This window comes from Dendrobium catenatum, unplaced genomic scaffold, assembly GCF_001605985.2.
Source record: "Dendrobium catenatum unplaced genomic scaffold, ASM160598v2 fragScaff_scaffold_970, whole genome shotgun sequence".
NCBI classification, from domain to species: Eukaryota; Viridiplantae; Streptophyta; class Magnoliopsida; order Asparagales; family Orchidaceae; genus Dendrobium; species Dendrobium catenatum.
Window position 1 is genome coordinate 554753 of NW_021319432.1, and position 13394 is coordinate 568146.

General features: G+C 33.8%; 1 protein-coding gene across 1 annotated transcript; it reads left to right on the top strand.

Annotated features, from left to right (window-relative positions):
• Positions 1-460: 460 nt before the first annotated feature.
• Positions 461-7299, top strand: LOC110111266 (oligopeptide transporter 1-like). The gene is made up of 7 exons (XM_020843052.2): positions 461-701; positions 1151-1590; positions 3922-4019; positions 4125-4697; positions 4780-5047; positions 5132-5314; positions 6555-7299. Exons 1-7 carry the CDS (start codon positions 623-625, stop codon positions 7176-7178), a joined length of 2265 nt encoding a protein of 754 aa, XP_020698711.2. The 5' UTR covers positions 461-622; the 3' UTR covers positions 7179-7299.
• Positions 7300-13394: the final 6095 nt, after the last annotated feature.

The following is a 13394-nucleotide window of genomic DNA, read 5'->3' on the forward strand; positions in this document are numbered from 1 at the left end:
TTCCTCTTTTAATATCAAAGAGTTTCTGACTTTTCAAAAATCATTGAGTTTATTGAAATGAAATATTCGAAGTTACTAATTTATAAGGTATATTATAATTGGGTCAATCAGAACATATTCCAGAAATAATCAAATTAAAAAAATAATTTGCTCTGTTCTAAAAAATTCATTCGATCATCATCAATCTCGAGATAATTAAAAAAAATGATAAATTTATTTTCATTCATTTTATCTCATCACAAAAATTCTTAAATTAATTCTACAGTTCATAATCAATGTTACTTTTTAAACTCATCCAAACAAATGATTAAGTGTTTTAAATTCGCCATTTTGAAAATCTAAACAGCCAAATGGGCACCAAAATTCCTCATTAAAGTTTCGTTTGAAAAATTTATAAAGTAATTTGGGTGGGTTGGATTAAGCTATCCAATATAATAAATGTTAGAGGTCCAATACTATAAGCGACACTAACAAGTACAACCAGAATAGAAAGAAAAAAATATATTATAACTGCGATTTCAGCCGGATCTGCACATTTCAGCTTTTAAATAATTGCAGTGACAGGTAGGAAGAGCAGCGCCTGCACCTGCTGAAGGAGAGGAAAGAGAGAGCATTGAGCGCCATGGGAGAAGTTTCAGTTCTTTCTCCTCTTTCAGGCCACCAGCAGGAATCCAGCTTCAATTCCAACCAAGGATGGCAAGGTAGAAATCTATTTTTCTTTCTTTAAATTCTGCTCTAGCTCATGAAAGCATCATTTGTAAAAAAATTTCTATTTGAACTTAATTCTGCTCTCCATGTCTTTGTTGATGCGCATATTTCAGAAAACTTTCTAAGCTTTCCAGAAAATTACTATTTGAGTAAGTATATAGTATATAAGATGATCCACTGGAGCGCTAGACTTTTCTTCCTGTTTTCTTATAAGAAGTATTATCAATAGAAGAGAACATTATTTTACTCTAAAAATAGCAAGAAAGACTGAGTTTTGTTTTGAATAGATAAATTTACATACTTTGTATGTATTCAATATGCAAAGATTTTTGTTGTAAGGATTGAGGCTTCATTTGGGACGATTTTTTTACTGCTTCTTAGAGAAGTTGAAAATCAGTGTGTTGTGAAAATCAGCTTAACTGATGAATTGAACCATTTGCAGTTGAGGAGAATGATCATCCCATTGAAGAGGTGAGGCTAACGGTGGATCCTACAGACAACCCGAATATCCCAGCACTGACGTTTCGCACTTGGCTGATTGGTGTGATATCATGTGTGCTTCTCTCCTTTGCAAATATGTTCTTTGCTTACAGAACAAACCAACTAAGCATAGGACCAGTCTGCATACAAATCATTGCACTTCCAATAGGAAGATTTCTTGCAACAGCACTCCCAAAGAAAGAAATAAAATTTCCCTTCATAAACTGGTCATTCTCGCTAAATCCGGGGCCTTTTTCGATGAAGGAGCATTGTTTAATCACCATCTTTGCAAGTGCTGGTGCAGGAGGCCTCTATGCGATTCATATAGTAACTATAGTCAAGGCATTCTATCATAGAAAGATCCATCCCTTGGCTGCCTTTCTATTGGCACAAACCACACAGGTGAGGAAGAAATTTTGTGTCAGAAATTCTTTTTTGCAGTTATAATTGATATGTCACAAAAAATTGATTTTGATCGGGCACGATTCTCATTGCAATATAGAAGGTTGAGTTTTCAAAAATTAAAATTGGGATCATACGATCTCCAATTTCAACAAGCTTATAGTCAAATTAAAATTTGGATCATTTGATCTCCAATTTCAGCAAGCTTATAATCAAATTGAACATCTCAACGAGACCAACCCAACGACATTAAATTTGATCCAATCCGAGCCCAAATCAAGGGTCCAAAGAATGCTTGGATGCTAGAAAGCATTAATTGGATGGCCAAATGACATCCGAAAATGACATGTTTATAGTCAAATCGAGCAACTCGACGAGTAGAGCCCAACGAGCCCAAGATTATTCAATTCTGACATCATTAAACATTTAAATGCTTGAAAAACTCTCCAAAATCAAGGGAATCAAGATAGACCATCCGATAGAACACTCCTAATATGCTCTTAATCTTCTCAATATTTACTAACCATGCCACTCCCAGAAAAACTATAAACAGAACCCCCCCCCCCCTTCTATATGAGAGGGGAGGAAGAAAATGAGAAAACTTGGAGAGCTCCCTTGCCGTTGACCACCACCGTATTTATTCTCGGCCACTGACCATCATTGGACTTCTGCTCGTTTGCCGGCTGCCACCAAATCTCTTATCGGCCACCGATCATAACAAGACTTCTGTCCATTTTCCGACTATCGCCGGAACTCTTCCTGATTCTATCGATGATGGATCTCCTCCCAAATATCATTGTCTCTCGACTACAGTCTTTCCAACCCATCCCCATCTGCAGACTATGGTCTCTCCGACCAAAATATTTTGACTACGGCTTCCTCGATTATTGTTGCTCGACTACGGTTCTTCTGACCACCACACCTGCATACGGTCTTTCTGACCTTCGTCGCTCTCTAACTACGGTCCTTTAGACCACAATCACCCGACTATGGTCGTTTCTACCTTTGTCGCCTGCTACTATAGTGCTTTCAACTACCATCACCTGATTACGATCTTTCTTACCTCCATCCCCCTCCGACCGACCATCGTTGCCCGGCTATGGTATCTTTGACCACCATCCTCTAACTACTGTTTCTCCAAACACCGTTTCCTAACTACTATCTCTCCGACCACCATCACTCGACTAAGGTCATGCTAACCATTGACGCCCGACTATGATCTTTCCGACCTCCGTCGCCCACCTACTATGATTTGCCCAACTAGTTTCGCTTGACTACGATCATTCCAACTTTTGTCGTATACCAACTACGATCTCTTCTACCACCATTGCCCGACTACAATGTCTTCGACCACCATTTCCCGACTACAGTCTCTCTGACCACGGTTGCCCCACTACGATCTTTCCAACATCTGCTGCCCGCCAAGTACAATCATTTTGACCACCATCACCTAAATGCGATCTCTCTGACCACCATCACCCGACTATAGTATTTCCATCTTGAATCACCCGCCGACTATGGTCTCTTCGACCACCATCTCCAAACTATGATCTCCCCAACTTTCGTTGCCTGATTACTGTCCTTATGATCACCGTCGACGCTCGACTATGGTCATTTCGACCTATATCACTCGCTAACTATGGTCCTATTGACCAAACAAACATGTCAATATTGATTCTTCCAACTCCCACAATATAATTCCCTTTATATGATGTATATTGGCTACATCAAGCCAAGACCTTCCCCCCAAAGAAGGGCCTCATTTGTAATCAACTGCAAATACTGGTGGATTCATTCAAGTTGGACAAGACCCCCCTTAGTTTTCCCCCTTTTTCAGGGGTTTCCTCATAAAAATTCTTGTGTCTCATACCCCTACTCATTTATCTGTCTGCGTGCTCGATATCGTACAAAGCTAGGACACTAAACTATATATATCTCTACTGCCATGAATTTTCCAAGACGAAACAATAATCATGTGAGGAAAAAGAGAGGTTTTGAACATATTATTAATCCAGCTTTGCTTAAAGCGTTTGTTTAAGGAAGGAAATTATATGAGGATATATTGATACTACTAAATCTATTACATAATAATACTAAATTATTAGACATTAATTCATAATATTTTTTCTATCATGATTATACTTGTGAATGTAATAGTTTAGTGCATTTATCAAATAATTTGGTTGTATTGTCTAATAATTTAAATATAATAAGAGGTATCATGTGACATATGAAATCAACGACGTTTAATTAAAACGACTTCATTTTAATACGAAAATAGTTGGATATCCTTATAAATAACTGAATCAATTTTGATCTTAAAACTCGCAGTTACTTGGCTTCGGTTGGGCTGGCATTTACAGAAAGTACTTGGTTGAATCTCCATATATGTGGTGGCCAGCAAATCTTGTTCAAGTCTCTCTTTTCAAGTATTACTTCTTGGAATTTTAAGCTACAATTCTATTTTAGAAATTTCTTCATTAAGGATATTATACAAAATATCACTCTAAATGCTCAAACCATCACTTTTACAGAGCATTGCATCTAGAGGAGAAAAGAAAGAAGGGAGCCATGACAAGATTTCAGTTCTTCATAGTGGTCTTTATCACAAGCTTTGCATATTATTCCATCCCAGGCTTCATCTTCCCAGCAATCTCCACAATTTCTATCTTATGCTTAATCTTCAAGAAATCAATCGCCATGCAACAAATTGGATCTGGACTGAAAGGTCTTGGTCTTGGATCATTTGGAATTGATTGGTCGACGGTCGCCGGTTTTCTCGGAAGCCCATTGGCCACACCTGCATCAGCAATCTTCAACATAATGTTTGGCTTTTTAATAGGAGTTTATGTGATAATCCCAACTGGCTATTGGACTAATACTTACAATGCCAAACGATTCCCTATGGTTTCATCCCATGTCTTTGATTACACTGGTCATAGCTACAACACTACAAGGATTATAAATGATAAGACTTTCACTTTAAATCCAGAAGAAGAGGAAAGTTACAGCAAAATAAACCTAAGTATTACCTTTACTTTGCTCTATGGCACAAGCTTTGCAATTCTGACATCCTCAATCATGCATGTTGCTCTCCATCATGGAAAGTATGTTATTTAATTACCTTTTGACATCAGTCGACATGCTGAGATGCATATATAAATTTATTTCTATTATTAAATTTATCAGGACTATTTGGAAGATGTGGAAAGAAACTAAAGAATATTCTAAGGCAAAAATAGAAGATGTTCATACAAGATTAATGAAGAGAAATTATGCGCCGGTACCTCAATATTGGTTCTATGTTCTCTTAGTTTTGGTCATTGGACTCTCCATATTCACTTGTGAAGGGTTCAATAGGCAACTGCAGCTTCCATGGTGGGGGGTATTATTCGCTTGCATCTTAGCTCTACTCTTCACCTTGCCAATTGGAGTTATCTTGGCAACCACCAATATGGTAATATAATAATAATAATAATATATAAGAAGCTTTTCCCATCAATCTATTGTGTAGAATACTTAATTTTCTTCTTATGTGCAGGCACCTGGTCTAAATGTCCTTACAGAGTACATCTTTGGTCTAATATTACCAGGAAATCCTATGGCAAATGTGACATTCAAAACATATGGAACTATAAGCATGAGTCAGGCACTTACACTTCTTAGTGATCTAAACCTAGGACATTACATGAAAATCCCCCCAAAGTCCATGTTCATTGTCCAGGTAACTTCCTAAAGCTATAGGAATCTCACACTAAAGATTTGAATGCTCCCAAAATGAATAAATTATTATATTTAAAAGATAGAAATGTGCACAAAATAAGTAACTAAGAAATCATGTACCATGTTCCCTCTTCAATGATCAACTTCAGTAACATAATTTTCTATGAATAACAAAAAAACAATAAGGCTGATAAATGTTCCCTGCTGCTTTTTTAGTTAAAAATGCATAGGGCTGTCAAAAAAAGCTCAAACTTTGATGTTTGATCATATTCATTATCACATAAGCTTATTTATTTAAAAAGCTAAGTACAAATATGGCCTTACTTGATTGTGTTCAGCTAAAAGCTAGTTTGCTATTGTCTGCATATGTGTTTATGTGCATATGAGTACATATATATGAACAGATTATGCATAATCACACTTATAGATTTTTATTTATATGAACATATTTATATCTATGATGCCCCAACACTTCTTCTCAAAGAGACATGCAGTGATCGACACGTATCTGACACAACACGCATCCGACATTTCTCTGACACGTGTCGGTCACGTCGAAAACGTGTCCAATTAAAAAATAATAAATAAAAATTGGACACGCATGTCCCACATGCGTATCTTAAATATTTTATGAATTTTTAAAAATATAATTTCTTGTATTTAAAATTTTCATCGAATATTCTCATTTTCATTTCTCTTTAGCAGTGAAGGTATTTTCATCTCCTCTCTTGATTACTAATAAACGGCATCGACACCCGACTCTTAACATCTTAATATAAATCATTTTAAGCACAAATTCTAGTTAAATGATTTAGTATTTCTAAATTATTTTTAAAATTATACTTATTTAATTTTTATACACTATTTTTAAAATATAAAAGCTATAATACCGTGTCCAACCCGTGTCCGTGTTCTATATTTTCAATAACTGACGTGTCCCGTTTCCGTATTGTAACGTATTCGTGTCGTCGTGTCGTCGTGTCGTCGTGTCCGTGTCTGTGCATCATAGATTTATATATATGTGGAAATATGTATATTCCATAATTTATAAATGACTTTCAAGAAGACTTTATGTTAGTGAATAGCTTATATTTAGCTAGATAAGTGAGCAAGCCAAACACAAACATAAAATCTGCTAAACATAATTTAGCTAAATGGTGTACATCCAAATTATATATTCTTTATTCATAGTTCATTAACATATTTTTATATGTTTTTTTTTTTGGTGGTTATAATGATAGTTGACAGGTACTATGATAGCATCTTCTATTTACTTCGGAACAGCTTGGTTTCTTCTTGACACAGTAAAGTATATATGCGATCCAACAAAACTTCCTGAAGGGAGCCCATGGACTTGCCCCAATGATGATGTCTTCTATAACGCATCAATAATTTGGGGGCTCGTTGGTCCAATGAGAATGTTTGGCAAACTTGGGCACTATTCAGCTCTGAACTTCTTCTTCCTAATAGGTTTATTGTTACCCATTCTCTTCTGGTATCTATCAAAAGTCTTCCCAAGGAACAAATTGCTTAGTTATATCCATATACCCTTGATCATAGCGGGAATAGGTGCGCTTCTTCCTACACACTCTGTCAACTATATCATGTGGGGATCAGTGGGCATTTTCTTCAATCATTTTATTTATAAAAGGTATAAAGAGTGGTGGGCAAGGCACACCTATGTCATGTCAGCAGCTTTAGATGCCGGGGTAGCTTTCATGGGAATATTCATCTTCTTTGCTTTGCAATTTAATAATATCAGTGGGATAGATTGGTGGGGAGGTGTTGCAGATGATTATTGCCCACTTGCTAGTTGTCCAACAGCTCCCGAAGTGGTAATTGAAGGTTGTTCGACTCTAAAGTAGTTGAGTTTGTTAAAATTTTCATAGTTGCTTTCTCCAAAGTCTTTCAATTATTGTGTACATTAAATGTGTGGTTTACAAGTCATGTTTTAGTGAATGAATAATAATGAAATAGTTAACTTAATTGCTGTAATGTGGATAGCTGATGTGATGTTCAAAGTTTTCATGGCTCGAGAACTCTTTAACCATTATATGTTGGAGTCAAAATTGTCCCTATATAAAACTAGAATTTTACTAACAAAGATGGCTAAGAAATGAGAGAAAATACTAGAAAAATATATATAGAGTAAGAAGCTCTTGCGTTTTGCCATATTACTTTAAATTACCAAACTTACACAAATAATTTGATAGGTTAAGCTCACCCTCTTGCCTCCTATTCATAGGTTGGGCTCAAGGCACAAAGCTACAAGTAAGATTATGTGAAACTATTTATCCAACTTCACTTTTGTATGTAAAACTTAAATTTATAATTACACATGCCTTGGTGAATTTTGATATTAAGCACGACATATGTTATTTCAATTTATATTTAGTTCTATGATTCTCTTATTTCAAATTTGTTTTGCAAGATTTTTAGTTTTCACCAACAAGCCATCAATATAAACTTCAATATTTCTTCCTTTTTTGGCTCTATAAAAATACAGTCTATCTTTATTTGATAAATTGCGCATATATTTTTTTAGGTAAAACGGCATGATGTTACTCTTTGTATTTAACAAGCAAGATAGATATTTACTCTTTGTAAAAGAGCAATATTTCTTCCTTTTTTTTCTCTATAAAAATATGGTCTATCTTCATTAACCTAAAAAAAGTTATTAGAAATAAGTTGTTTATTTGCTCAAATTAAGGGGGTTAAAGAGATTATCTATTTATTATGAATCTAATGAAGTGATGATTTGTAGAATATGCAGTAAGGCTTCTCTTGGGACAGCTTTTTTACTACTTGAAGCAGATTTGTAGTAAAAAATTTTAATTTTTGTGCTAAAAAGCTATTTTAAAAAGCTAGAAAACTGCAATCCCAAACAAAGCCTAAATCTTTCTCAAAAATATTAATTTATTCAATTTTCTTCGAAGCCTTGAGTTCAGCTTCTCTTTGAACATCAAATTGTAAGACTTCATCTTTAATCTCCATAAAAGCCTTTAGATAGCATGCGTTTACTTGTTGTGTGTGGATGTTCCTATATGAAAATTCACACTAATATGGCAATTTAAACATCGATATTAGTCCTACGACAAACAATTAAATCAATGATCGATCAACGTTAGTAATGGTAATTGTAATGGTTTTAACAATTGGAGCTCTTGATGAAGTGATCAAGTTAGACTGTCCAAAATTTCTAGAAGCTTTCACTCTGGCTTCTTCAAATTTTTTGGAACCATCCGAAATAATGGGAAATTTGTTAGCAATAACCTGATCATTTCATTCCTCTATTTTGCCTTGTTAGCTCTTCTCCAAAGCTCATCCTAGATAAATTCCTTCAACTTCAAAGAGTAAAATAGTTTTTTAACCAAATTTAGAGGGTTTGCTTTCCATTGTATCATAACCATGGTCCTTATAAAAATCACTAAAACGTCCCTATCAAATTGAAATCGTATGGTCGAATAGAAGTTGAGTGACTAATTTACTATTGCATTCTTCAACATTGATATGATTATTGACAAATTTAAGTAACTCGGCCAAAGTCCTTGATTACTACAAAATCAAGTGCATGTCTAGGGTCCTCTCAGATCTTTCATAAGTGTGGCTTGTACCACAACTTAATTCAAATCGTTAACATCTAAGATCTCCCATTAAAATTGAATAATAAAATTTCCGAAGAAGTCACCTTTTTTGGCCTCATTTTTTAATTTTAGAATGTCTTGGTGTCTTTGACAACCTACAAACTAGGTGAAGAATAAGGATGTAAATGAGTCAAATACGAGAGACGTTGATGTGTTCATATTTGGCTCATTCGTTTTTTTTTTATTTGATTAATGTTCAAAATTATTTGTAAGTATCATGTTCATTTTCTAATTATTAAAACTTGAACGAGATTGTTCGGCCTGTGTTCCACTTGAATTTGATATGATCAAAGGGATCGATGCAAAATAAACATTATGATCAATTAGATTCATATTCCCTTCAAACAAGTTCATGTCTTGAATTTTAAACTTTGTGGAGTATTGTGCCTGACAATTTTGTTACAAAATACATTCAACGATTATGGTTGATGCTTCTCGGCTCTTGAAGTTAAAGGTATTTTATCATGACTTTTTGAAAGTAGGTCTTGTTAATTTCCATAGTCAACGTCAATTCTCTCAAATTAAGTGGTAGTCGATGAATTATAGAATTTCAAGATCCTCAAGAATTTCTACGAGTTAATTGGTTCTTAGAATATACTCCAAACTCAACTAATCATTTTGGTCAATTGTTATCATTTGGTTAAGTGGTTCCTAGAACATTACAATCAAGCTCTCTCTGTCATCTTATTATTCCAATCTTAGCTTCTAATCGTTGGCATATATATTCATGCTTACTACAGCCAAAAGGAGCTGTATCCAAGCTTGTTTATATGCTACACGATAATCATTTTGATACAAATGATAACAAAATAAGAGAGAAGAGAAGAAAGAGAATATACAATGACAATACTTCGACAAATTTATGTTATTTTGTTTACAAATTTCACCTGAGTTCAATTGCAGGCTTTGGCTAGCCTTAGGGCCGAGTATTCTCAGTTGAATGGGCATGAACAACCAGTATTTTGTAGTGAGTTTGGCAGGCACCATAGTGACTTTCGTTACTTTATTATTCTTGGAGGGTGGGCAAGCCCTAAACCTAGTTCTTATGAATCAACTAGATTGATTAAGGCTTCATTTGAGAAAACTTTTTTACTGTTTTTTAAGACAATTTTTAAATATGCATTCCTCCATGGTGCATTGTTAGCTCTTCTCCAAAGCTTATCGTAGATAAACTCATTCAACTTCAAAAATCAAATGAGTTTTTTAACCTAATTTAGGTGTCAGCTTTCATTGTCTTAATAAAAATCATAATATTTTTTAGGGATCTTATGCTTGCGCACAAATCCTCGTTGGAGCGGGTAAATAAAATCAATCTTTGTCAAAGATGGCCTCATAACTTCAACCATTGACATTCTGAAAAGAGTGAAGGCTGGATATTTATAAGGTAAAATCTTTTCTCATTAAAATTTCTTACATTTTTTTCTTGTCACTTGATATGATTTTCTAGGCTTTGTAAATGCTAGGGGTGCAATTATTGTTGTGGATGATGACAATATAGTTTATTAGCTGATTTCAAATTATTTATGGAGTGACCTTAGTATGCTTTAGAAAATCCCTTAAAACTTCCTATCAGATTGAAATCAGATGATCAAATAAAAGTGAGGGACTAATTTACTATTGCATTCGTGAACGTTGATATGATTTTTAACAAATTTAAGCAACTCGAACAAGTTTTCTGGTACTACAGACTCAAGTGCATGTCTACGGCTCTGGTACTACAGACTCAAGTGCATGTCTGTGATCCTCATCTCAGGCCTTTAATAAGCGTGGCTTGTGCCAAAAATTAATTCAAATTGTTAACCTCTAAGATCTCGCGTTAAAATTAAATAAGAAAATTTATCAACAAGGCACCTACTTCGCCCTCATTTTTAACATTATTTGACAATTTATTAATGGCTTTGACAACTTACAAACAACATGAAGATTAAGGGTGTAAATGAGTTGAATACGAGCAAGATTGATAAGTGTTATGTTTAGATTTTTTTTTTTTTAGTTTGACTAATGTTCAGAATTATTTGTAGTATCATGTTCAAGTTCTAATTGCTCAAACTTAAACAAGCTTGTGTTCCACTCAAATTTGTTCAAATTATTAAAAAAGAAATTTAATTTTAATTATTTTAATAAAAAGTTAGCATAGAGATCAATAAATATTTAGTATAAGTTCAAAGCATATTAATATATATTTATATTTTTTAAAGAATAAATAAGTTATGGATGATGCTTTTTGGCTTTTGAAGTTTGAGGTATTTCAACATGGCATTTTGAAAGCTAGGTCTTGTTAATTACCAATGTCAATGTCAATGCTCTCAAATTCAGTGGTTGTCGATGAATTATGGTGTTTCAAGATCATCCTAGTAAATTTCTTCAAGTATAGCGATTCTTAGAACATGCTCCAAATCTCATTGAATCATTTTAGTCAGTTTTTTCTCCATTTGATTAATTTGTATAGTAGCGATAAAATCTTAGTTTTCCATTATAATCAATCTCTCGCTATCATCTTATCATTCTAATCTTAGCTTCTAGTCCTTTGCATGTATGCTCACTACTGCTAAATGATGTTGGATTCAAACTTTTCCATATGGAACAAGAGAATCATTCTGATTTGAATGATTAAGAAATAAGAGACAAGAGCAGAAAGAAAGATAATAAACAACAATAAGTTCAAGGATCTCACTATAAAGTAAAATTCTTATGCAAAAGATTTGATATGTCGAGTTGGGCAAATTATTAGGTCCGGTCACCGGATCTATTTCTAGGTCCGGACATCCACTAAAAATTTACCATGTGAACTACGCTTTGAGTCAAAAAAGCGCAGGTAGAGTGTAGTCAAAAAAGTGCAGTCAAAGAGCACAGTTAAAAAAGCAATCCACGTGACAAGTTTTAATTGGATGTCCGAATCTAGAAATAGGTCTGATGACCGGACCTAATAAATTTCCGTCGAGTTGACCCTCTAATCCTCTAGCTTGTGTCAAAGCACAGCAATGCAACATTTAAGGCAATTGCAAGGTTTAGAAAATGTTCACTAGAAAATGAACTTAGCCTAGTTCATGTGAATTAACTAGATTGATTAAATCTAGTCTATGCGATATTTTGGTGTATAACATGTGCTAGTGTTAATTTCATTGAGAAACTTTGTTCCCTCTATAATTATCATTTCAATTGATCTGAAACTTAAAATATTGATATGTAACAGTTCCCTTGTAATTTATCATACCATAGTGAACTATGCAAGTTTTATGATAATTTATCAAGAATAATTATGTCTTACTAAAAACACATATTAGACATACAATCGACTAATAAACATTGAACTAACTATCAGTCATTGTTCAAAAAAAAAAATGAACTTCATTTGTTAGTGCTTAAAATCTCTAGAATTTTTTTTTTTTTTTTTTTACTTCTAGACATCTAGAAAATTCTCTTTTATTTGTAACATTTTATATCAAGTCAAATTTGAGATCAATACATATGCCTCTTATATCCTAAAAATCTTCCCCATCTTTTTTCTTTAACAAAATGATACCATAACAATGATGAAATGATAAAGGGTTCCCTTTAAAATTTCAAAGCTCATAAGAAAATATTTACAATAAGTGGAGCAACAAGATAAAAATCCTACTAAAAAGTTCCAAAAAAATCTCCAATGCAACTATGAACAAAGCATGAGAGTTTTGAACTGGTAAGAAGTGAGTTGATGAAATGTATAAAGGAAAAAAAAATCATCTTCAAAAACTTGAGTTAAGTTTAAACTTATATTCATGAAAAAATTCAAATACAATTTCTATTATTTTTAAGAATATTTGGTATTACAATCATTTTGAAAAGCAATTACAAAAATTATTTTGAAAATATAAAGAAAATTTTGTATAACTCAAATGCAATTTTTAAGTTATTAGTCTCACCATTCAAAAAATAAAAATTTTACAATTTACAAGTATCGAGCTCTTAGTAATTAAACCTGTGATTAAAAATAAAGGATGACCCACCGGGCTTAGCTTGGTTGATGGGCGAGCACGATTGAAAACCCCTCAACCCATGTTTGAATCCCCTCTCAAACGGCTCGCCTCCTTTGAGGGGAGTAGCAAAGCGTGGACCCAACATCTGTTTGTTGGCTTCGCTAGATTCTGCCGGATGATTAGTTACGCCGTCATGCGCCTCATATGAGTGTGGCAACAGGTAGCCGCCCCGGCCATGATCTCGTAAAATGTTATTTTCTTGATATCCTTCAAATGTTTCATTCTCTTTTTTTAAGGTTAAGATATATTCTACAATGATTAATTTAGTCAATCTGAATGCCGAAAAATTGTCAAATCACTTTGGTATTATGGTCATCTGTGCCAATTTTGAATAAATAATCACATGAAAATGCTGAACATATGGATCAAAAGACCAGGAGATGTTTAATTACAGCACTTCAATTTTGAAGAGATTTTTATT